Consider the following 23,651-nt stretch of genomic DNA (forward strand, 5'->3'; position numbering starts at 1 on the left):
GGATGGAAAGAGGAACAGAAGTTATTTTGCAGAAAACGAATTGTACTATAGTTATTAAAAAATTAAACTAGGTATACTTGAACTTATCAAAAATGAAATATGAATGAAGCTAACAATGTTGATCTGTAAATGTTCCATAAACACAAATGTAGTAATATTTAAAATACCCCTATGACTAAGAATAAAAACTTTAAAAATGTTGAGATAGGTATGAATTTAAGTTTCACTCTTAGATAGTATCCATTTAATCCTGCCATTAAAGATAAAAGTAGCCCATCTGTACTCCCCTTTTCTCTCTCTGTTTTTTAGATTTTGTAGCTATTTCTGTTCTGCATTCTCTTCTGTAACTGTAATCTTTGCGCTTGCTTTATTTTATTTTTATACTTCAATGGATTCATTGCTCTTCCCCAAACAATTATACCATATCCATTGTATTTAGGGGACTTTTAAAATGTCATCTCTGGGTTGGCTGGATTTCATCATCATGTTAATTTTTTTTGTATGCCTTTTCAATTAAGGCTCATGGATGATATATTTTTGAGAATTCTATTGGCTCTTAAAATGTTATAATTACGTGTGGCTTTTTTTTTCTTTTTTTGCTTGCAAGAAGACAGTGAACACTCACTACCATGTGAGAGATGTGCACACAGAAATTCCTCAATTGGGAGACTTAAAGTTGACCAAGCAGCCATATATTGTACTAACTACAGTAACAGTGAAGCCCCAGATGTTGTATGAGTTTTCAAGAGTGAGAAGAGTTTGGGCACAAGCACAGAGATCAGACACAATCGTGCAGAGGTACCATCGAAATTTGGCCAGTCTGGGAGCACATGGTAAGACACCACCGGGTGACAGGAAGTCAGGGGCAGGCTCTTGACAGCCCTGAAACCCAAACTTTATTCAGAAGGAATGGTATAGTAAAACTATTATTTTCATATAGTTCTCACCCCACTCCTGTCCCCACCCTCAGTTGTTTACTGTCAAAATTCTCCTGTCTTTTGGCATGGAGTATTCCATTTGTCCTTTTCTCACGGCATTGGAATTGGCTCTATCACAGAGCTGACTTTTCCAGGCATGGCTCTTAACAGCACACATCTTTCTGAAAAAAAAAAAATTGATACACTTTTGACCATGTCTGCCAGTTGCTCTTGCACTTCAAAACAACTTGGCTACAAATACTATCACAGTTTCACACCTTCTTTCTTTCAGTATCTGGGGGTACTCTTCTATTTTCAAGCACTAGGTGTCGCTCTATGGAATGGGGAAGCCAGCTTCCTGTTTGCCCCTCTCAAGTGACTTGCTCCTTCTCTTAGAATACCTGAAGAATTTTGCTTGTTCCTTTTATCCTTTAAGATTATATATGTCTTTTATACATTTGTGTGTGTGTATGTGTATATATTTATATACACATATATACACATATGTATATGTGTATATATATACATATATGTACATATATACACATATATGTACATATATATGTACATATACTATATATGTACATATAACATATATGTATATTATGTATATATACATATAATATATGTATACATATATACGTATATATGTATATATATGTGTATATATTTATATACATATATATACACATAAGTATATGTATATATATGTACATATATGTACATATATATACATATATATGTACATATATACATATATGTACATATAATATATATACATATATACGTATATATGTACATATAATATATATGTACATATAACATATATGTATATATGTATATTACGTATATATACATATAATACATATATGTATACATATATACGTATATATGTACATATAATATATGTGTACATATAACATATATGTATATATACATATATGTTATATGTACACATGTTATATATATACATGTATATATTATATGTACATATATATGTATATATATATAACTGGGGTTTATAAATTCCTGTAAGGCTCTCAATTTTTTTTTTTTTTTTTTTTGGAAAAAATGTGTACTCTTCCTTTGTGGTTCCATTCTTTCTGTATTCTAGGGATATTTTACTGTATTATATCTTGAATAACTGTCTGCTTTATTTGTTAACCTCTTTATAATTATGTATCATCATTTAGCCTTTTTATATCCATTGTCTTCTAGTTAATTACCTATTTCTCTCTTCCCTTTACACTTAAGTCAAGATGCCAGTTTTTCAATTTAAAACCTTATTTCTTTCTGGTTCTCCTTTGTTTACTTACCCTGTTTTGACCTTGTTTAGAGTCTTTGCTTTTTCCTCAGCTCTGAATTCTCCATTTTTATATCTTTGCATTGACAATGACATCTTGTCTTAGAGCTCTCGTTTTATTAAATCTAGTTGTTTAAATTCTACAGCATGGAGAAATCTCGTGTAATTCTTCTTCTGTTCCTTGGGTTATGTTTAATGTCCCACTTGGGGTTGTTCCTATATTTTGTCCTGCTTTGTTTTACTCAATAGATATCCACTGTTGGTGTGTCTTTTTTTCCCCTATTGCTCTTGTTTCATTTAGGGTTTGTATTCTTACCTCACTATATTTTACTTTAGGTGAATTTACTCTCACATGCTTTGTTTTTGTCTTTCTCTGATAGCTGAAATATTCATTCTCCCTGCCCTGGAAGAAAATGTCAAACCCCTCCCACCACCCATCCCTAGAACCTCTGAATAGGTTACTCCAAGTGTCAAAAGAGCCTTTGTAGAAGGGATTAAATTAAAGGTTTTGAAATGGGAAGGTATTCTGGATAACCTGTGTGGGACTCATGTAATCACAAGAATCATTAGTAGAGGGAGATGGGAGAGTGATAGAACAGAAATGAGACAGTGGAAACATATTGAAGTGCTATATTTTCTTTTTAAATAATTATTTATTTTTCAGAGAGAGAGAGAGAGAGAGAGAGAGACAGAGCACAAGCAGGAGAGGAGCAGAGAGAGAGGAAGACAGAATCCGAAGCAGGCTCCAAGCTCTGAGCTGTCAGCACAGATCCCTATGTGGGGCTTGAAATCACAGACCAGGAGATCATGACCTGAGCGGAAGTCAGATGCTTAACTGACTGAGCCACCCAGGTACCCCTGAAGTGGTATGTTTTGAAGATGAAGGGAGGGAGCAAGATCCAAAGAATTCAGGCAACTTCTAAAGCCCGGAGGAGAAAAGAGAGCAGATTCTCTCCTGGAGCCTCCAGACAGAACCGAAAACCTTGATTTCAGGATGTAAAACCCATATTGAACTTCTGTCCTCCAGAACTGTAAGATAATACATTTGTATTTTAAGCTACCAGGTTTATGGTAATTTGCCGTAGCAGCAAAAGGAAACTAATACAGTAAAGAATCTTCAGAACAATTCTTTCTCTTGGATCTAGACATAATCTGAGGCATTTTACTTTTGGGTGAAATTACTCTTTTTTTTTCTTCCAAAAAGTATTGACTGTTGAGTTCATAATTCTGCTTAGTAACTAGTCTGGTTAAGGAAGTACTTGTGATAATTTGATTGCATTATATTTTCTTTTTATCTCTGATCACATTCTTCCCTGTAGTCATATATTTTAAGGGGCATGACTTATACCCTTGGAAATTAATTCTGTCACATGTACCTATCATACTTTGCTTGCCCTTTCTTCTTGAGTTGGAAACTAAAGTAAACAAAAATTAGCGCTCCCTGCTGGTATATATAGTGCCATGAGTATCGCTCTTGTAATGACCTCTTTATGGAATGAAATTGTAGACTTGTGGAGTAAATGCTTATTTAATTTTACAAAATATTGACTAATTGTTCTTCACCATGGCTACATAAGTCATTTTAGATCATGAGGATTCCTTTTTTTACCCATATCTTTATAATCATTTTTTTACCAATTTTTTTACTATTTTTTTTACCAATATGATACATGTAAAATAGTATCTAATTTTTGTTTTGCTAACAAGGCTGAGCATTTCTTGATAAATGTGCCTGCCATTCAGTGGCTGTAAGAGGCTGAGCCCCTGGTGAGTGAGGGGAATGTGCAGAGGCAGTGCCTACTGGGACCAAAGAAGACAGAAGGAGGCCATAGATTATGGCCTGGTTTTAGTCCAGCTGCTGTGGTAGAAGTAAATACAGATTGTCCCTACGGGAGGGGGTGTATGCAGTGGTAGATGGGAGATAGGATGGAGCTAACCACAGAGTTCAAACCCTATACAGAGCCCCGCTCCTTCCAGAGGACATAGACTGGGGCCTGGAACAGTAGCCTGTAGAATGAGACCTTCATGCTTGAGGACAAGCTTCATTATGTCATCCAGGGAATGTAAATGTAATCCAAGGGCTTAACTTTCCCCAAATCTCTTGGGAAATAATTAGAAAAAAGAGTAGCAAAAGAGACAACGGCTTGTTGTCACAATACATAAGACTATTCCCGGGAGTGGGGAATGTCAATACATTTTAGGGTTGTATAGGATTATGAGATGTCCTCAACTGCATATGTATATACCAACATATACCTTACATATAACCATTTCACATAAGTTAAATAGTACTGCTAATAAGATCTAATGTCAACTCTTTTCTACCATTCAGACCTAGTTCTCTCAGGTACGATTTTAATATCTTCTACATGGGGAGATTTAGTAATGCGGTTACTGTAGATACATAAAAGAATGTTCTTTGTTTGATCCAAGTCATGTCTAGTTTTGATATCAAGTGCAAAGTTCACAAATTCAAGCCACTGATGGGGTTTTCACTGGGGGGAAAGCAATTGCTCTAGTCAGTGGGTCATGGCACTCCTTCTGTCCTGTGAGTACCAGCTGTGTCCCTGGGGTGCACTGATGTAACGCATAGGTCACAGAATTCTGATGCTGACTTGCATCATAATAGTCCTGATGGTGTACTGAGCACTGGTCAAGACAGTGATTTAGTGAGGAGGTAACTTCTCAAGTGAGTTGTTGTTCTTGAATATACTGATTTGATTCTCTGTTATTTTCCACTGACTCTCTGAGAGCAGAGTTTCAGGGAGAAAGGTATTGATTTGAGTCACTCTGAAGAGGTGAACCATGAAGCAGAAACAAAAAAGGAAACATCTGGAAAGTATATACTTTCCCGAAACTTCCAAGAAGTCAAGAGGTATGTGTTAAGCATCTTCTCTGAGCATAGGATACCATGGAATTGCCTCTTAAAAAAAAAAAAAAAAAAAAAAGGAGAAGGGTACGTGGGTGGCTCAGTCAGTTAAATGTCCAACTCTTGATTTTGGCTCATGTCATGATCTCACAGTTCATGAGTTCAGGCCCCACATTGGGCTCACTGCTGAGGCTTCTTGGGATTCTCTCCCTCTCCCTCTCTCTCAAAATAAATAAACTTAAAAAAATAGGGAGAGAATATCCCTAGCTGTGGCAAGGGAGAGGAGGAGGGATGGGTAGGAGAGGGATGTGTATATGCTGGTTTTTCTGAGGCCACAGGTCATCTGAGAGTAAAGAGAAAGTTCAAATGGCCAAGTCCTTGTCTCTGCAGCTTAAGATCTGTACTGTTTATACCTTGTCACTCACTGTGTCACAGGTGTAGTGGTTGAGTAGTACAGTTTTACTTAAAAAAATCGTATTTTCCTTTATTTGATTTTTGCCTAAGGGCATTGGGTAAGTATATGATGTTATTATGAGTCTTCTAATAGTCCTTTCTTCTGTTAATGAAGAAGAAAATGTGGCTCATAAAAGTGAGAAAAAATTAACATTTAAAACTGGTTGTAGAGGGATGAGAATTTAAAGTCATAATTTATTCAGAAGCAAAAAAGAATTGTTTTCCTTCAGACTATGAAAATGTAAATGTGGGGCTCCTATGTGAAATGCAAGAAAAAGGCAGAATACACATACATACCACTGTTTAGCCGTAATGGTTGAACTGAGGAGAAAGTTTGTGGTTTTCTCCTGAAAAAAAATGGGAAACTGAAATAATTCTGGTTACCATGGAGATTAACAGTAAACAAGTAACTTCTCTGAGGAAAGAAAGACCATTGTTCAAGGGAGTGGGGGTGGGGGACAGTTGAGAACCAACCCCAAAGTTCCAAGTGGCAGTTGTTACTCATGAAGAGAACTTGGCACTTCCAACAGTGTTTGGGGTTTCTGGGGAGAGAGGGCTAGAAAGTGAGTCATGTCTACCTACAATAAAATGAGTGTATGTTGAGAGATGTTATTAAGTGTAAACTATGAGAGCTGTAAAATATGCACTCACAACCATGTGTTCACATATACACACATGTAGAATGTAAATAAGCCAGGAAAATGTAGATACTAATATCACATATGCTTGGTATGTACTATGTACTATGTACTAGGTCCATTTATTTGCCCCTCAAGAACACGTTACATCTCTACTTTGGCCTTTGTAACTCATACACAAACGCATCTATTTCTTACTTATTTAATAATTCAGGGTATATGAGGAGGAGTGGGTCAAGCCTCCTGGGCTGATGGAAACTTTGCTATCATTAACATGCAGTTTTCCAATAGACCCTGGGTTATCAACATGCTCATCAGCTAGAAAAGGAAAGAGCTCAGAGAGACACAGAGGAGGTCTTTATGATTCTGGTTGGAAGTGGCACGTGCCATTTCCACTCATTTCTATTGTGAAAAACATAATCACGTGGTCAGAACTACCACAAGAGAAGTTGACAAATATAATTTAGTAGTATGTCCAGGTCGAAAGGAGACAGCTTATAGTCTCTGCTCCATTTACAAAGAGTGCCCTTATATAAACCCAACCAATCATGATATAAATACAATAGATGAGCTATATTTTGCTATCCATGAAAATGGAGTCCATGTTTGTTCACAAAACATGTCACATGGTAGACTCTTCTTGTTTGTTTAATGGATGGATAAATGTACAAACAGCAAACGTGGACTACATCTCTATTATTTTCCTGTAATTTCTCAGCATATATGAATTTAAAAGTTCTGCATCATGGACACAAGGGAATGGCCCCAACTCAAGACCAGATAGCAAGGGGAGATTCTTCCTCTTCAGATTACTTCTCCTGCATCTCTTCAGAAAACATGTTTGCTGGTGCTGGTAAGGGGAGTGTATTGAATAAATTGGGATCTAGGCTGAGGCCAGAGAGAAACTGGGTGATTTTGCCCATTAGTTGATACAAGGCTCCCTAGTACAGAAACAAACTCACAATGTGTCTTCATCTTCTTCCATGATCAACTGTGGAAGCCATCAGTTGCAAGAGAAAAATACTTAAGAGGATTAGAATAAGCCCCAAAATATCAGTGGAGAGTGGTGTTTTATTTGAAGAAATGGTGGGAGAGTGTTGGGTATGAGAATTTTACTAGAGAAATGTGGAAGAGAATGTCAGTATGAGCCAGCAAAGCATACATGTTATCAGGAAGGTGTGAAATTACTCAAAGCTTGAAATGGACCAAAAGAGGTAGGATCCTTGAGATCTGGACTTGAGGTGGACTTCAGAGACATCCAGTCTAATACCCGTCCCTTTCATGTATTTTTATAGCCAGTGTTCTCACACTTAATCACCATATACACTTTTTGCACTCCTTATTCCCATCATTCATTTCTTTATAATCTTCCATATGTGTCTAAATTCTCTATGCCATATTTTTGTCCCTACCATACAAACAGTGGTAATTTCTCTGACTTCTAGAACCCTAGATTAGTTATCCCTGGTTTTTTTTATTTCATTTAAATAGTAGTACACAATTTATAGTTTGTGTCTGATTCCTTTAACTCATAATATCTGTGAAATTTATCTATGTTCTGTGTGTCAGATACATACATATATATATATATATATATATATATATATATACACACACACATGTATATATACACACACAAACACATATTTTATGAATATAAATAATTTCTTTATTGATTATATTTTTCTGAGTATTTGGGTTGTTTTTAATATGGGGCTATTCTAAAAAAGTGATGTTTGAATATTCTATCACATGCATTTTGCTATCTGACATATTTCTGTTTGGAGAATGCTTGAGTTAAATTATTAGGTGGTAGTTTTCAGATTTTATCTTAATCCCTTAGACATGAGTCTTTTATGCCTTTATTATGCAGTCACATGTCACTGTACACTTAACCTTCCACATCCTCCTCTATACCCCCATTTAATTTGGATCTTCACATAGTCTCAAAGCTCATATATTCTTTCTCTTACAATTTTGATTTTTACACCTTCTAATGTTCTTTCATTATTTCTTTAGATTTCACAAATCAACTAATTCTGTGAGTCTTAAAGAGAATATTCCTAATCATTACCTTATACATCTGAATCATAACAGCATATACACACTCAAACATGTAATCGTGGGACATGCAATCTACACACATAGATATTAGCTGAACTGAAACAGACACGAAGCATACCTACTGTTCTCACTCACGCAAAATTCACCCCGTATTCAGATTCACAAACACCAAATCAATCATATATTAAGCATCAGTCCGGTCTTAAGCAACATGTTAGGAACTTATACACACAAATCACATTGCATCCATCACAACAGTTTGCTACAATATGTGCATTATACACATAGCAGACACATCCATAAGGGATGATCATCGTTTTTTTTTTTTTTTAATGTTTATTTATTTTAGAGAGACAGAGCACAAGTCAGGGAGAGGCAGAGAGAGAGGGAGACACAGAATTAGAAGTAGGCTCTAGGCTCTGAGCTGTTAGCACAGAACCTGATACAGGGCTCGAACTCACAAACTGTGAGATCATGACCTAAGCCGAAGTTGGATGCATAACTGACTGAGCCACCAAGACGCCCCAGAGGAACGATCATAATCTTAAACTATTAGTGAGCAGTGAGCTTGGTTAACTTGGAAACAGAGACACTGGTATAATAATAAAAAATATGTTCTTCAAAAATAAAAATTCATCAATTGTTTCATTTGAGGTTATAAATCTCTAGGATGTTGAATGTGGAGGGTCAAAGAGTATCAAATGGAAAGCAAATGGTACCAAAAATCCTCACCAGGGTGAATGGATATGAGGAGCCATAGTAGCAAGATCCAGATAGAAAAATGGAATGCTGAAGTACTGTTCAGGACAAAATAAGTATTTCCCCAGGAGGGTGCTGGCAGTGAGGAGAGTAGGTTAGGGAGAAGACAGTAGGAGGGGAACAGAATGGAACCAACTATTTTTATGACTTTGATTTCATTTTCCAGGAATCCCAAAGTCACACAAATATGATCCACCACCTGAGTCTTCTTTGGAAGACAGTACTCTGGTCTCTGAGGCAAAAGATGGACACTCTGAATTGAAATACTTCTCCTGTAACTCCTCCTTTCACCATCACCCTTATGTTGGTAAGGAGAAAGAAAGGGCATTTAAAGGGTAGGCAGATCAGGGCAGTGGGAGCCTGAACAGACCTGTAGACGTCCAGCTCAGCATCTCTGCTCAGCCACTGGGGGAAAGGTGCACATTGGGTCCAGTTATCATATTCTCCTCCTCTCTTATTTGGGAGTCTAGGTCTCTGTTTCTGTACCCTCAATAGGAATTCATTATATATAAACACTTTTCACTCATAGGGGGTAGGAAGGTACTCTGTGCATTCATTTTGAGACAAACATCATTTATTGAGGGAAGAAGTAGAATCAAAGACACAGTATCCACAATTGCTGTGGTGTCCCTTAAGCCTACAAGTTAAGAATTAATATAAAATTAAACCATAGCTTGTAGCACTCTAGTAATACATGACCACAGAAAATATAAAAGAGCCCTGCATCATTAGTTATCTATGTTAAAGAGTCCTATAGGTAATGAATTGCTGAACTTGAGCTCACAATCGAAAACTACAAAATATATACCTTCAAGGTAGATTCTGCAAACACCGTGAACACCAAGTTTTAGCTTCAAAGTTCACTTAATTTAATAGTGCTTTAGGGGTGGTAAATAATGTTTAAAACTATTAAAGATGTAAAAACTGAAAACACTACCAAGAAAAAAGATTTTTTAGAAAAGTGGTAGTTTTAGAAATGAGAAATTTTAACATTTTAGAAATTATAAAAAGTGTGGGATGAATTAAACATCACATTTGACACAAATGAAAAGAAAATGTGTGACCCAGAGGATATAGCCAAGGAATTACCTACAAATAGAAATCAGAGAGATAAATAGATGGGAAGTGTGAGAGAGAGATTACAATAAATGAGGACAAAATGTGATAGTATGACATATCAAACTGAGGTTCATGAAGAGTAATATGAAGAAAGTAAGACAACATAAAGAGATAATGGTCAAGATTTTTTTCAGAAATGATGGAAGATACAAATCCTTAGAATCAGGAAACATTATTAGGAAGCTGATCACAGGAAAGGCAAAAATAAATCCAAACCTGAGTATACTAAAACAAACATTCACAACCTCAATAACAAAGACCTTAAAGCAACTAGAGAGAAGCACACAATACTTCAAAAGAACGGTGATTTGTCAGGCAGTGTACATCTCAGCAGCGATTGTCAACACTGGAAGACAGTGTAAAATTACATGCTGAAGGAAAAGAACAGTCATATCATAAAGAATAAGGATGAAATAAAGACATTCTTCAGGTAAAAAGAGTAAAAAATAAAATACAAAAAAGTTAAAAGCACAGAATCTATTCAGAAAGACGGAATGGAACACAGGAACAAAAGGTGAGCTGAGGAGTTGGTAAGTCTGTGATTGAATGTAAATAGGCTTGATGATTAATACACCCAGACTGGTAATCATGAATTCAGAGATGGTCAACAAAACGGGTATACCTGAAGTATTAGATGATAGTCACATGTAACATGACTGGGAGTTCAAGTATTCGAAGCTGTGTATTTTGCACAGAGTGGGCAGCACCATTGACTCACATAAGCAACTCGCCCTCAGAAAAGAAAGGAAATTGGGTAAATAGAGCCTGCCCATTTTGAAAGCTCCCAGTGAATATGGAGGTCCTTAGTTTAAGGTAATTGTTATCAGCTATCAAATGCTATAACATTATGACAAATCTAGTGGATTAAAGACAACAACACTTTATCCTGTTATTATAGAGGTCAGAAGTCTAAAATATGTCATATAGATCCACCCATCTAATCCAAAATAATCTCTACTTCAAGGTCCTTAATTTAATAACATTTGTCAAGTCCCTTGGGCCTTATAAGGTAACATTACAGGTTCTGGGGATAGGTTATGGGCATCTTTGGCTAAGGTATTATTCAGCCTGTAACCACTAAAATGAAAATGTGTTACACGCAAAGACATGTGAATAGGTTAACAACAAAAATGAAAATGTGTTACACACAATGGCAGATGTAGAGTCAGGTAAACAAATATTAAAATATATTGACTACACTCTGTCATAGCACAGTTCCTGGACACACTGTAGGGGTCTCCATGAAGACAATATATATATATCTACCTGACCATCAACACTTGGGAACATTTTTTTAAAAATTTTTGAATACTTATATTCTGGAGCTTTGGCCAGAAAAAAGACTCTATTCTCCATGCAGTATTCTCCATACGTGGGACACGTATGTCTGAGTTAGAAACCCAAATGAACTGAGTGTATGAATGATTGGATATATCTCTTTAATTTGGATGCACTTTAACAGAAATCTTAAACAAGCAAAAGGAAACTACACTGATTGGTCCTATTCCCAGGCACGAAGAAAACAATGTCATTTTCTCAAACTGTTCATTCTCTGTCTCTGACAATAAGAATACTCGTAAGTAGAGATGTCTGGACTGGAGGTAGGGAGTGGCAGAGAAAGTAAGCACGGCGTTTGCTGTCTACAAACTGGTATCAGCTGATCCAAGTCTACGTCTGGACTACAGTGAGAGTGCAAGGTGTCTTCCCCCTTGGGGGATACTCATTTGCAGCCATATAAAATAAAACTGAGAGATTCAAGGGAAATCTCAAAAAGGACAAATAGCCCAAAGTGCAAGGATATCAGAACAGAACCGTGTTTGCAAAGATGGAGGCTAAGGAAATGTCAGACATCTCTGAGAAATGGCAAGATAAACTCAGTCTGAACCTGGGAAGATGAACTTGGTTGGTCATAATGTGGGCAGAGTTCTGACAACCAGTGTGAAATGGGCCAGCAAGGACCAGAGAGAGTAAGGAGGAACCACAGATTTTCCTTTTTTTCTTTGAGAGGAGTAAACTCCTTAGCATATGTCCTCTAATGGGTGAAGATGGGACAGAGATTTGAAAAGAATCCTTAAATTTTATCTCTAACAACCTCCTACCCCTGTAAACACACAGGAATCTTTATTCCATCACACCCACAACTAGACTCATTACCGTGTGCCCTCACATTTACACGTATTAACACTCATCCTTTCATTCAGCGTTCTCTGCTCCCAATTGTTTACACTCCCAGACACTCTCATAAGCTCAGATCCTCACATAGTAAACCTTCACGTCTCATTTTGCAGCATTTGTATTCTTCACGTTTGCTTTCTCTAACCTCATTCCTTAGATACTGTAATCTCTAACTCACACAGATAATCTCACTCTTGTAGAACTTCGTATTGCACAGTAATGCATGCAGCCAACACAATCATATACCATCTTCTAAAACCTTTCTGTTCCTAATCCCTTGGGTTCCTCATGCAATTCCACAATCTGGGAGCTCATATGAGGTCTCCCATGTATCCTTCACATGGTTAGTCTTCCAACACTTTCTTGGTGTCACCAGATCTCACAGAATCACCCAGGTTCATATAGCCTGTCATAAACCAACAGATATTATGTAACTACTTGAACTTCAATAGTATATGACACACAGATCACTCATGATACAGGGAAGATGTACTGGCTGTACCTATACAGAATTATGGTGCGTATCACCCAACACATCATACTCAACGCCACCTTCACATTCAATGTCTGTGTCACCCCTATACTGTCTACATAAAATTATTGAAGAAACCTGACAGACACATGCACACATCAGACTACTCATCAAATCTGGTACACATACGAACTCTCTGAAAGATACACCACCTCCACTGACTTGTCTCATCCTTACACCAACATGACCTACCAGTCATCCAAGAGACAAAATAGATGTATTTTGTGAAGTGAAAATTGGGGTCCAGGCTTAACTGAAGTTTTTAAACATAAGAGACTTAATCCTGAGTTACTTTATCAGGAACAAAAATTCACCTATTACTGGAAGTCCACGGAAATGTAGGAGGAAGGAAAACAAACTGGCGATTTCCATGATGTGTTTAAAGTCATGGTAGAGATAGAGGTGATCCAAGAAATATGCATATTTTAGTAGGAAAATAACCAACAACCTAGAATTTACCTGTAGATTGGGAAGATTTAAAGGTAGGGTATGAGTTTGGTAAGTATAGGTGCAAAAATTGATCAGAACAATGTGTGGGGAATGTGAGAAAAGTGACACCAGTGACAGGGCCAAATGAAGGCTGAACCATTTAGCAGTCAGTAGCTGTTGACAGGGGAGCTGTGTCCATTGTTGAGAGGTGTGGTCTGAAGTCCACCTTGGGGTTCTTACTGGAGTCTCCAGGTCCTGCATTGCATACCTGTTCAGCAGGGCCCTCATGTGAGGTTCCACAAGAGTAGATAAACTGGAAGGGGAGGATAAGGACCAGCAGTGGAAGTCAGTCAATTCTTTCCTGTAAATTCTAAACCTACCATGAAGCAGCAGGACTTATATATCATAAACCACAACTGTCCAACTGAGACCTTTACCTTATCATGTACCTGGAAAGAATTTGAGCTCAGATACACTCCAGAAAACAACATAGGGTACTCATAGTTCATCAGATACTTCATTCCAACAAATACTTTTATATACCTTGATTTTAGGACTTTGAAAAGAAACTAGACTATAATCTTCATGAAGATAAGTGCCATGTGTGTGATTCTATGTGGTATTTCTTGAATGTTTATGGAGGCAAAAAAATATCTGATTTTCCTTCTCTTCCCCAGAGGTCTTAAAATCAGGTGAAGACTCTTCACATTCTGGACCCTCTAGGTTGGTCCAGTTCCACAACCAGATGGCAAAGGTTTCAGGCTCAGAACAGATCTTCGGTGTCCCTTCTCCAGACAGGCCCATTCACAGTGGTATGTGATGGGGGAGAGGAGGGGCTGAGGGGGATTCAGGCATGGTGGTGAGGCAGCGTGTTAGTCAAAAATTAGAATTGAGCTCTTTTGCTCAGCAATGTCCATAGATGACCTCTTCTCTCAAGGACTGCCCAGGGTCTCTGTTTATAATTGTTAGGCAGAATATACCATTTCAGCATCCCTGTCTTCTTTGGAAGAAGCCCTTAATGGATCTGAGTGGGAAGATTAAAAATCTAAGAGAAATGTAGAAATACATTTCCAGAAGAGGAGTCTGTGAAGTCTTAATTTGACCATCTCCAGCACCAGAGTTCCGAGGGAATCTTGAAAATCGATTTTATCTGTATATATACATATCTTTGTATCTATGTTTCTCTCTTTCTCCCTCCCTCCCTCTCTCTGTCTCTCTCTCTCCATCCATCCATCCATCCATCATCTATCCATCCTCATTATATGTGTGTGTAGATAGATACATATCCATATGTAAGTAGATGTAGATGCAGAGGTCTTCATACAGCTTGTACCCCACATTCCCTAATTACACAATTTCCCATGAGGAAAATCAAGCTATTAATATCCAACTTAAGTGACTGCATACTGTTTTCCAGGAATGGTTCTTTCTAAGTGTTCAGTATTCTCTACACATCTCCAGAAATATCACATACAAGGTACTAAATATCATGGGTATCCACCATAAACACAATTTTAATAATTATTATTTACTTATATCTTAGAGTAAGTGAAGTTTTCAAAGGCCAACGCACCTTAAAGTTTTTGGGTTTCAAATGAGAAAGTCACCTTCATTTTAATGAGAGCAAGTCTCACGTTTGGTAATGATGTGTGGCTTCTAATGTCCACTCAATGCGTGTCTTTTGAATTGACAAACTCTGGAAAATGCCACGTCTCAATGTTTTGTTTGGTTTTGTTTGTTTTTATGACTCCACAAAATGCCACCTCAATGTTTTGGGTTTTTTGTGTGTTTCTTCGTGTTTATTCCATTCTCCAGAAGTCACGAAAGGTCAAGAGGATGTCCCTCCTGCTGAGTCATGTGTAGTGGTCCCTGCCTGCAATCAGGCAGCAGAAGAAAAGTCCTCTGTCTCAGAATACTTTTCCTGTGTTTCCTCTGTACGCAAGCTCGTTCCTGTTGATGAGTGTGGTAAGAAAAACAAACAGGTGGGGTCTGAGTATGGAGAGGAGGTAAAACTGAGCTGCTTGGCCCAAGCCCTACTTATTTAGTCTCCCCTCAAAAGCAGAAAAGTGTTTCAGGGCGGAGGCATTGGGCTGAAGCCTCTGCAGAGGAACAAAGAGAGTCAGTGTCCCTTCAAAGATAAGACACAGCTCCTCATATGAACACTGGGATGGGTCATGTAGAGCGCAGTGCTGGTGTGGGCAGTTCATCGGAACCTTCTCCCTCAGAGGAGCATGAATTCATATGCTCACACACACTCACTCATCTGTATTCCTTCCTACCAGGTATGGTGCCATTTCTCCTTCCTTTTACTTTTTTTTTTTTTTTCAACGTTTATTTATTTTTGGGACAGAGAGAGACAGAGCATGAACGGGGGAGGGGCAGAGAGAGAGGGAGACACAGGATCGGAAACAGGCTCCAGGCTCTGAGCCATCAGCGCAGAGCCCGACGCGGGGCTCGAACTCACGGGCCGCGAGATCGTGACCTGGCTGAAGTCGGACACTTAACCGACTGCGCCACCCAGGCGCCCCTCCTTTTACTTTTTCTACCAAACTTACCTGCCTTCATTCCTCATTAACCTTCCTGTGTTCTAGTTACATGGTGTAGGTATGCCCCGGTACCTTCATTCCGACTCACCCACTTACACACTAATCCCCTAAGTAATTTATGTTGCCTCACACAGATAACTTGTTTTAACTCCCTCATGCTAAGCCAAACTGCAGAAAATTCATAGACCCTGGAGGGAATGCACTTTCATATACTGCCTTTCTAATCTATATGCCACTTGACCCACAAAGACTTCGGCCCCTCATGGAGCCACACATTCTGAGAGCTCAGGTCACTTCTGCTAACACTCGATGTCATATCGACTCGCAGCAAGAATAGGCAACGCTCCTGCACTTGTTTACATTTAACGCACATGCGCACATTCATCCACCGTCACCTTTTACCAGTATCGAAAACACTCACCAGAGATGTCCCCAAACACACGTACAACTCCGCTAGACACACCACACCCTCATTTCCCCAGTTATACCAGGTGCACCTCAAGTAAAACATACCATTCCCAGAATTCTGCAGTGTAACATGTACATACGCTTCTGCTTCACATTTCCACATAGGAATATTCTCCTGGCCATATTAAGTCCTCCAGACATCACATACTTATTCTACTTATTTTATGTTTGGAATTTTCTTTCCTAGGAATCCATCAGTTACATCAAGGTGTTTCTTGTCTTCGATACCAGTTGGAGACTTCCTCCCCCTTTCCACACGTCTCCTTCCCATTCCATTTGGTCAGTGATACTAAGTCCTCTTTTACCTCAGAAGACACGAAAGAGGAAAGGCTCATGAAAATTTACTATATGCGTGTCCAGATGAAAAGGGGAGTGGCTGCCTTATGTGACACAGAGGAAGGACTGGAGCCTCCCTCAAAGAAGACAAGAATGGAAGAAATGACCTTTCTTGAAAAGAGCCCTACAGAAGCCACCCTCTCTTATGTGGGTACGAAGGAACTCCTGACTGACAGTGAGTCAAGCTGGAACAACGAAGACCAAGGGGAACAGGAGGAGGTTGAGAGTCCAGCAGAACCTCCAGCTGTAGATGAGTGTTCCAGGGCCAAGACGCCCGAATGGCTGGTGTCCCAGGATAGTGGTGTCAGGTGCATGGGCTGCTGCCGGGTCTTCCCCACCTTAGAAGTCCTCCAGCAGCACGTGCAGCATGGGATCAGTGAGGGCTTTAGCTGCCGTACTTTCCATCTTACCTTGACTTGGCTGAAGAGCAAGAAGAGCAGGATAGAGAAGAAGAGGAGGAGGAAGAGGGAGAAAGTCAGGAAGATAATGTTCCAATGCCAGAAAGGAAAGCATTTTGGCATGAAATCTTCACACAAATAAACAGACTGTTTTTCAGCCCCTAAGAGGAAGTAGAGTAGGCCTTACTCTACTGAGGGGGCTTCATCTTCTCTAAACAGCCCTAATACCCACTGTTGTTTATTTACACCCACCCCCACCCTCACCACTATCACACACCACCCATAGGAGCAGAGACCCATTTTCACTTTTACCCACTCCTCTCCCAAGAAGGAGGAAGAAGAAGGGAGGTCACACCTTGCGGAACAGCAAGATGTTCTTGAGCCAACGAAAGAACAGTGAACACCAGTATATCATCGCCACCATTACAGTTGAGAAAAAAAAGACTCACTGGAAGGTGGCAACTGCTAGGGGCCAAATTGTAGAAGAGGTGAGGGCCCTTGGGGTAAGAGAGCACCTCAAGGGTATTTGGGATTCAGGGTTCTGAGAAAAGGTGGCAGCCAGCAGAGATGCCTCCCGAGGTTCTCCAGTAACTGTGATGATGAATTTCCTTCAGAAGAATATAGACTTGAAAGTGGAATTAATTAGTGAGAATGCTTCCTTTTTATGTCTTTTGAGGAGACAGGAGTAAAGACAGACCAGTCTGGTAGTTCAGTAGGTCAGACAAGCCTGGGCCCATCATTCCTAGGTAAACCAAATGTCTTGGGAGTCACATCCACCCTAAATATATTCCTGGGCCTGCCTCCCTTTCAAGAGGCACAGGGCTTAGCAGGGACAAATATTGTCTCCTAGAGGAAGGGTTGGTACACAGGCCAGTCTCCCTAGGTGTGAGTGAGATCTCAGGTGTCATATTGTGAGTTGCATACCTTGAGGAATCTGCTGGGGAGTTACAACCACTTGAGAGAAACAACCAATGGAATCCTTTTTTTGTTGTTTTGTTGTTGCTGTTTTACCTCTTTGGTATATACTATTTGCCTGTAGTTCTGGTTGCTTTCTCTCAAGTGTCAGATGCAACTGGAGGAGGAGAGGGATTGAGGGTACCCTTCTGCCAAGGATCCTTTCTGGAAGCTTTTAATGTGTTGCTTCCTGGAGGATCCTCATATTCTTTTATGAAAGTGCACAGTCCCCACATCTTATTCTTTATTTTTGCTGCAGTATCAAGTGCCTTGTTCTAAGGGATCTATAGAGGGGTTAAACATAGATGAAACTACAAAGACATTGCAAAGCCAGCTTCACACTACAACGAATGGGTGTATGTCTTTTTAGTTAATGGGACGAAGGAAGGGCTCATTTTCCATGCTCCAGAAATCAGTTAGACTGTAGCCTGGGAATGGCCCCAAATTTTCTGAATAATGTAGAGTGAGTGAGGACTTATCACTAAAATAAGAAAAGCTGCCTTCCTCACTGAAGGGACCCTCTTCTCTGTTTTGGTTTTCTCACAGCAACAGAGACCTATGGCCCAAAGATTTCAAGTGATGGTATCCAGTACCTTCCTACAGTCTGATGGGAGCACAAAAGTTCTCGTGAGCCCCATAGCAGGGAGGGCTAGCTGTAGATGGATGTCCCTGATCCTTTGCAGCTGCTCCCAAGTTACCCTGGTAAAATGTGGTGCCCGTGTCTGGAGAAAATATCCACATGGACCTGTGAGGAGCCCGAGGAACACCAGGAATACTGTGCACTCAGGAGATCTGCAAGACAACTTTCCTGCCCCTGCCAGCCCACCTCACCCCTCCAGGAGTCCGATGCCATTGCAGACATCTGCAAGGTTGCCTTGTGGAGAAGAGGGCGATATCCCTAGAGAAATCGTAGTACTGTGGAAAGCACATTTCTCATACCTAGACCTTTCACCGGTGCAACAGAAGGTTGATGAGGACTTGGCAGGACTCCAGGGAGGAGATTGCTAACTTAACAGAAGGTTTAAAAGGATATGTCAGTTTCTTTCCCAGTCTCAGATCTACTTGTAGCTTCTCAGGTCCCTTTCATTTAGTGGAGGCTTGACCACCTGGCTTGTAGTCTTATTCTCTAGCCCAGCTGTCGCTCTTCAACCCACCAAATGTATTCCCCTCCTCCATACCTTCTATCCAGAATACATGTAGCAGAGCATGAACACTGACGGATACAGATGGTACAGATTGTCATCCATACCTTTTCACCCACGCATTCCCACCAACATAGTCTTTGTTAACAACTTGACTTATTTTTCGATATCTTTTTCTTTAAACGCACATATACCTTTCCCCTACCTTTCTCTAACATGCTCACCCACACAGTTATTTGCCTGGGGAGCCATTCTTATCATTGAGACAGGAAAAGCTAGTGTACAGACGAAACCAAAAGTAAAGAAAACCCACTCCTTGGCTTTCATGAGCTCGTGCACGTGTAGGTGTACACACACTTCTTACATGATCAAAGTAGGAAGGATGGAACGTATGACAAACATCAGAGACGATCAAGTATATGTACCCAAGGGTGTCCCAAAAGTCATAGCGCACTTTCAAGCTTAATCATTTTAGAAACCTAAAAGCTACCAATTTTTGAACAATATAATTTGCATGTTGAATTATTTGCATGCCACTTAACACTGTAATAATACATTTTCAAAGATAAATTGTAATTTTTCTTTGTCATCTGCCATCTTCAGTCAGAGGGACAGATACACACAAAAAATGTTTTTAAAGCATTAGTGACAGTTCACAAAGCTATATAAGGGAAATTAAAATAGTTCAACTTTCAGATGGTGGTGTTTATAATTTGTAGCTTTTGCAGTTCTGGTATTACTAAAGCTTAAAACTGACCTATGGCATTTGGGACACCTATATGTATATATACAGTATATCCAGGTGTGTGTAATATATATACAGATACACATCTCTTCTATATATATGTATATGTCATATATATATATGATTATCTTGAAACTATTTTTATGTCTATTGCCCCTATGGATATGTACATATAAGAAGTGTGTGTGTACCCGTGTGTCATAGAAGGGGTGGATTATAGTTGCTTTTGCTTTCATCTGTGTAATTCTTTTTCCTGCTTCCTTTGATAAGAAGCTCTACTTTCTGGCCACAAATATATGGGCAAGTAAGTCAGACTAGTGAAGTCCTTACTTCGCTACTTGGCTTCCATGATTCACCCTGGGAATAATCATCAGTCTGGGTTGTACTGATAGCTTGGAAAATTAAAATAGAGGAGCTGGAGACTGGGGCAATTGGTGGGGAGTTCTCCTTTGTCTGCAACTCAAGGTCTATGAGCCTCTATGACTGGACACGCTTCAATTCCTCCTTTTTAGAAGACCTGGCTGTTTTAACTATTAGTCTAATATGCTAAGCACCCCCACTAACCACTTCAATAAATTCTTGTTTTGTTTCCATTATCCTGAGTCAATTACTTTGTTTGTTACCTAATGTTTGTTACCTAATGATGCAAATCAACTTTAACATGATAATTTCTTCCATTATAATAGTTGAAATGATGTGGCCTAGAAATCAGTAATACATTATTATATTCCTCTGATTTTGTATTTAAACAGTAAGAGATATGCTTATACTCAGTATGTACACTTGATTAATTAGAAAAGTGCATTACAAATATTTGGGTGTATAAACAAAATGATCGGGCTTCAAAATAGTCAAACTGGACTAGATTTCTTACTGCCACTTAACATATTTGTACACTGAATCAGTGCTCTATTTTAAAAACTGGAGATCATAGTACCTAAAGTAATAGTAATTGTGAGGTGAGTAAGATACAGGTAAAAGCACCCAACTTAGTTACTCACAAATAAAATTTCATACATTTTTAGTAACTATTTTCTTTACCTTTATCAGTAGTTTCATATGTCTGGGTAGGAATTTTTTTATATATATTATTTTAGATATGCTGAGCTTCTTAAGAACTTTTAGGGTTTTGTTGTTTTTTTTTTTTAGTTTAATGATTTATTTTTGTGAGAGAGAGCAGGGGAGGGGCACAGAGAGAGGGAGAGAATCTCAAGCAGGCTCCATGCTGTCAGCATAGAGCCCAACTTGGGGCTCAGACCCACAGACCATGAGATCATGACCTGAGCCGAAATCAAGAATCAGCCACCCAGGCGCACCTTAAAAATCTATTAGTTTTGATATAAATACAAACTCACAAGAAGTTGCGCAAACACTCCAAAGAGGTACCATGTACCTATCACCCTGCTTCCTTCAACATAATTGTAGTGCGTTACCAAACACAGGAAATTTATTGGAACAATACAATAAACCATCCTGTAGACCTTCCTAAGATGTCACTATTTTTACATGCGCTCATTTCTTGTATGTTTTTATATATAATTCTATGACATTTTGTCCCTTGTATAGAATTATATACACATCATTGCAGTCAAGGTACAAAAATGCTCTGATACCACAAAGCACTTCTCTCAAGCTGGTCATAAAGGGCACACCCATTCTCCCTTCCCCCAACTTCTGACAGCCGCCTATCTGTTCTCCATCTCTATAACTTATTTACCTCACAAATTTCATATAAATGGAATGGTACCATATGTAAACGTCAGAGATTAGCATTTCCAACTAAACATAATTTTCTTAAGATCCAGCCAAAACGTCTGAATACTTTGATACTTCATTACTTTTATTGCTGAGTAGTATTCCATCGAGCTATGTAGAGCCATTTAACGTGTCAAGTGTTCAAAGGTGCTTTCACGTTTGTGGTGATTATAAAGCTTCCGTGACAAAGGTTTTTAATGTAGACATGAGTTTTCCCCATATAAATGCCTGAGTGTTTTTATATTAGTATAATATATGACAAATATAGATGTAAATATTTTTAAACTATTTCAGTAGATATGCAGTGGTATTTTGTGTTTTTAATTTGTGTTTCCCTATGACTAGGGATGCTGCATGTCTTTTCAGGTACTTATCATTTGCAATCTTTCTTTTGTGGATTGTGAGTATAAGACTTTTACCTATTTTTATTTATTTATTTATTTTTAATTATTTATGTATATTTATTTTGAGGAAGAGAGAGTGCGCACAAGTGAGTGGGCAAGGGGCAGACAGGCAGAGAGAATCCCAAGCAGGCTCCGTGACACGGGCTAAACCCTATAAACTGTGAGATCATGACCTAAACCAAAATCAAGAGTTGGTCACTTAACCGACTGAGCCACCCAGGTGCCCCCAGAATTCCAATTTTTATGAATCCAAATACTTCAGCTATTGTCTTTTAGGGATAGTACCTTTGGTGTCATGTCTAAAAACTTGTTACCTAACTCCAGGTCCCAAAGATTTTCCCCTATGTTTTCTTCTAAAAATTTTATACCTTGCCATTTTACATGTATATCTATGATCCATTTGAGTTAATTTTTGCGTGGAATGTGAGGGTTAGATGGATGATTATGGTCACTGTTATACATTTTTCCACCATCATTTTATATTGATATTGTAACTTTGGTCAAAAATCAGCTAGTCATATTTGTGTGGGGAACTATTTCCAAGTTCCCTATTTCAGGTCCCATCAATTTATATGTGTGTATCTCTTTGATATTCCATGCTGTTTTGGTTGCTATAGATATTGACTAATTATTAAAAATGGGTAGTGTAGTTCTTCCAATCGGTTGCTGCTTTTCCAATACTGTTTTAGCCATTCTAATTCCTTTGTGTTTCCACATAAATTTTAAGGTAAGCCTGTAAATATATACCCAATAATCTTACTGGGATATTAATAAGGCTTACATTTAATCTCTACATCATTTTGTCAAGAACTGACATCTTAAATATGCCTGGCATTCCAAAGCATGGATATTATATGTTTCTCGATTTATTTAGGTCCTCTTTGATTTTTTTTTTTTTTTATCAGTGCTTGTACTTTTCATTCTACAGACCCTGTGCAGGATTTACAAGATTGATTCACAAGCTTCTTGAATCTGTAAATTCGCCTTCTGGGACACCAGTGGCATAAATGTCAGAACTGTTGGTATTATCCCTGTTTGTCTGAGGCTCTGTTCATTCTTTTAACATTTTTTCATTCTTTTTTTTTTTTCATAATTGAATTTCTCTTTATCTACCTTCAGATTCGCTGAATCTTTCCTTTGTCATTGTGCTCTTTGGCCCAATTCATAATTTTTATTTATTTTTAAAATAATTTTTATTTATTTTGAGAGAAAGAGAGAGAGAGAGAATGCATGGGAGGGCAGAGAGAGAGAAGAGAGAATTCCAAACAGGCTCTGCGCTGACTGCAGAAATCAGCATGGGGCTCAATCTAACAAACTGTGAGATCATGACCTGAGCTGAAATTAAGAGTCAGACACTTAATTGACTGCGCCAGCCAGGTGCCCCCCCCATTCATAATTTTTAAGATGTAAGATATTGTAATATTTAGTTCCAAAATTTCCAGTTGGCTCTTACTGCTTGTATATCTTTATAATATGCTCATTTTCCACTCGTTTAGATTTGTTTATCTTTACCTCATTGACCACAGTTAATAGCAGCTGTGTTAAAGCTTTTTTTTTTTTTCTGAAAATTCCACCTGTGACATCATGAGATTGACATTTGTCAGTTATATATTACCCTGAGGGTTGATCATATTTTATGTTTCTT

General features: G+C 38.5%; 1 protein-coding gene and 2 long non-coding RNA genes across 27 annotated transcripts in view; 2 read left to right on the forward strand and 1 right to left on the reverse strand.

The window, feature by feature from the left end:
- Positions 1 to 2,944, forward strand: part of LOC109499940 — a 224,522-nt gene extending 221,578 nt beyond the window's left edge. For 15 of the 17 annotated variants that reach the window (XR_006598297.1, XR_006598298.1, XR_006598299.1 and 12 more), the window contains one exon: positions 608 to 781. This is a non-coding gene — a long non-coding RNA (uncharacterized LOC109499940). Of the gene's footprint in view, positions 1 to 607; positions 834 to 2,884 lie in introns of those variants that run through there. The other 2 variants (XR_006598296.1, XR_006598292.1) reach the window with 2 other exon arrangements.
- Positions 600 to 5,938, reverse strand: LOC111560553. Its single transcript, XR_002742554.2, has 2 exons — positions 5,840 to 5,938; positions 600 to 1,099 (listed from the first exon to the last, which is right to left on the reverse strand). It is a non-coding gene; the product is annotated as an uncharacterized LOC111560553 (long non-coding RNA).
- Positions 3,027 to 20,443, forward strand: LOC102901339 (protein FAM170A-like). 9 transcript variants are annotated; one of them, XR_006598228.1, is made up of 8 exons: positions 3,027 to 3,072; positions 4,977 to 5,095; positions 6,899 to 7,033; positions 9,170 to 9,310; positions 13,936 to 14,070; positions 15,074 to 15,223; positions 16,460 to 17,494; positions 18,507 to 20,443. XR_006598228.1 is itself a non-coding variant. In XM_045057962.1 (6 exons), the coding sequence occupies exons 1-6, from the start codon at positions 5,026 to 5,028 to the stop codon at positions 17,146 to 17,148; spliced, it is 1,320 nt and encodes a 439-aa protein (XP_044913897.1). In that variant the 5' UTR covers positions 3,295 to 5,025; the 3' UTR covers positions 17,149 to 20,443. The 9 variants fall into 9 exon arrangements, 1 of the variants encoding a protein (XP_044913897.1); XR_006598223.1 differs by lacking the exon at positions 3,027 to 3,072 and adding an exon at positions 3,078 to 3,216; XR_006598219.1 differs by lacking the exon at positions 3,027 to 3,072 and adding an exon at positions 3,103 to 3,251.
- Positions 20,444 to 23,651: the final 3,208 nt, after the last annotated feature.

Source organism: Felis catus, chromosome A1 (assembly GCF_018350175.1).
Source record: "Felis catus isolate Fca126 chromosome A1, F.catus_Fca126_mat1.0, whole genome shotgun sequence".
NCBI lineage: Eukaryota > Metazoa > Chordata > Mammalia > Carnivora > Felidae > Felis > Felis catus.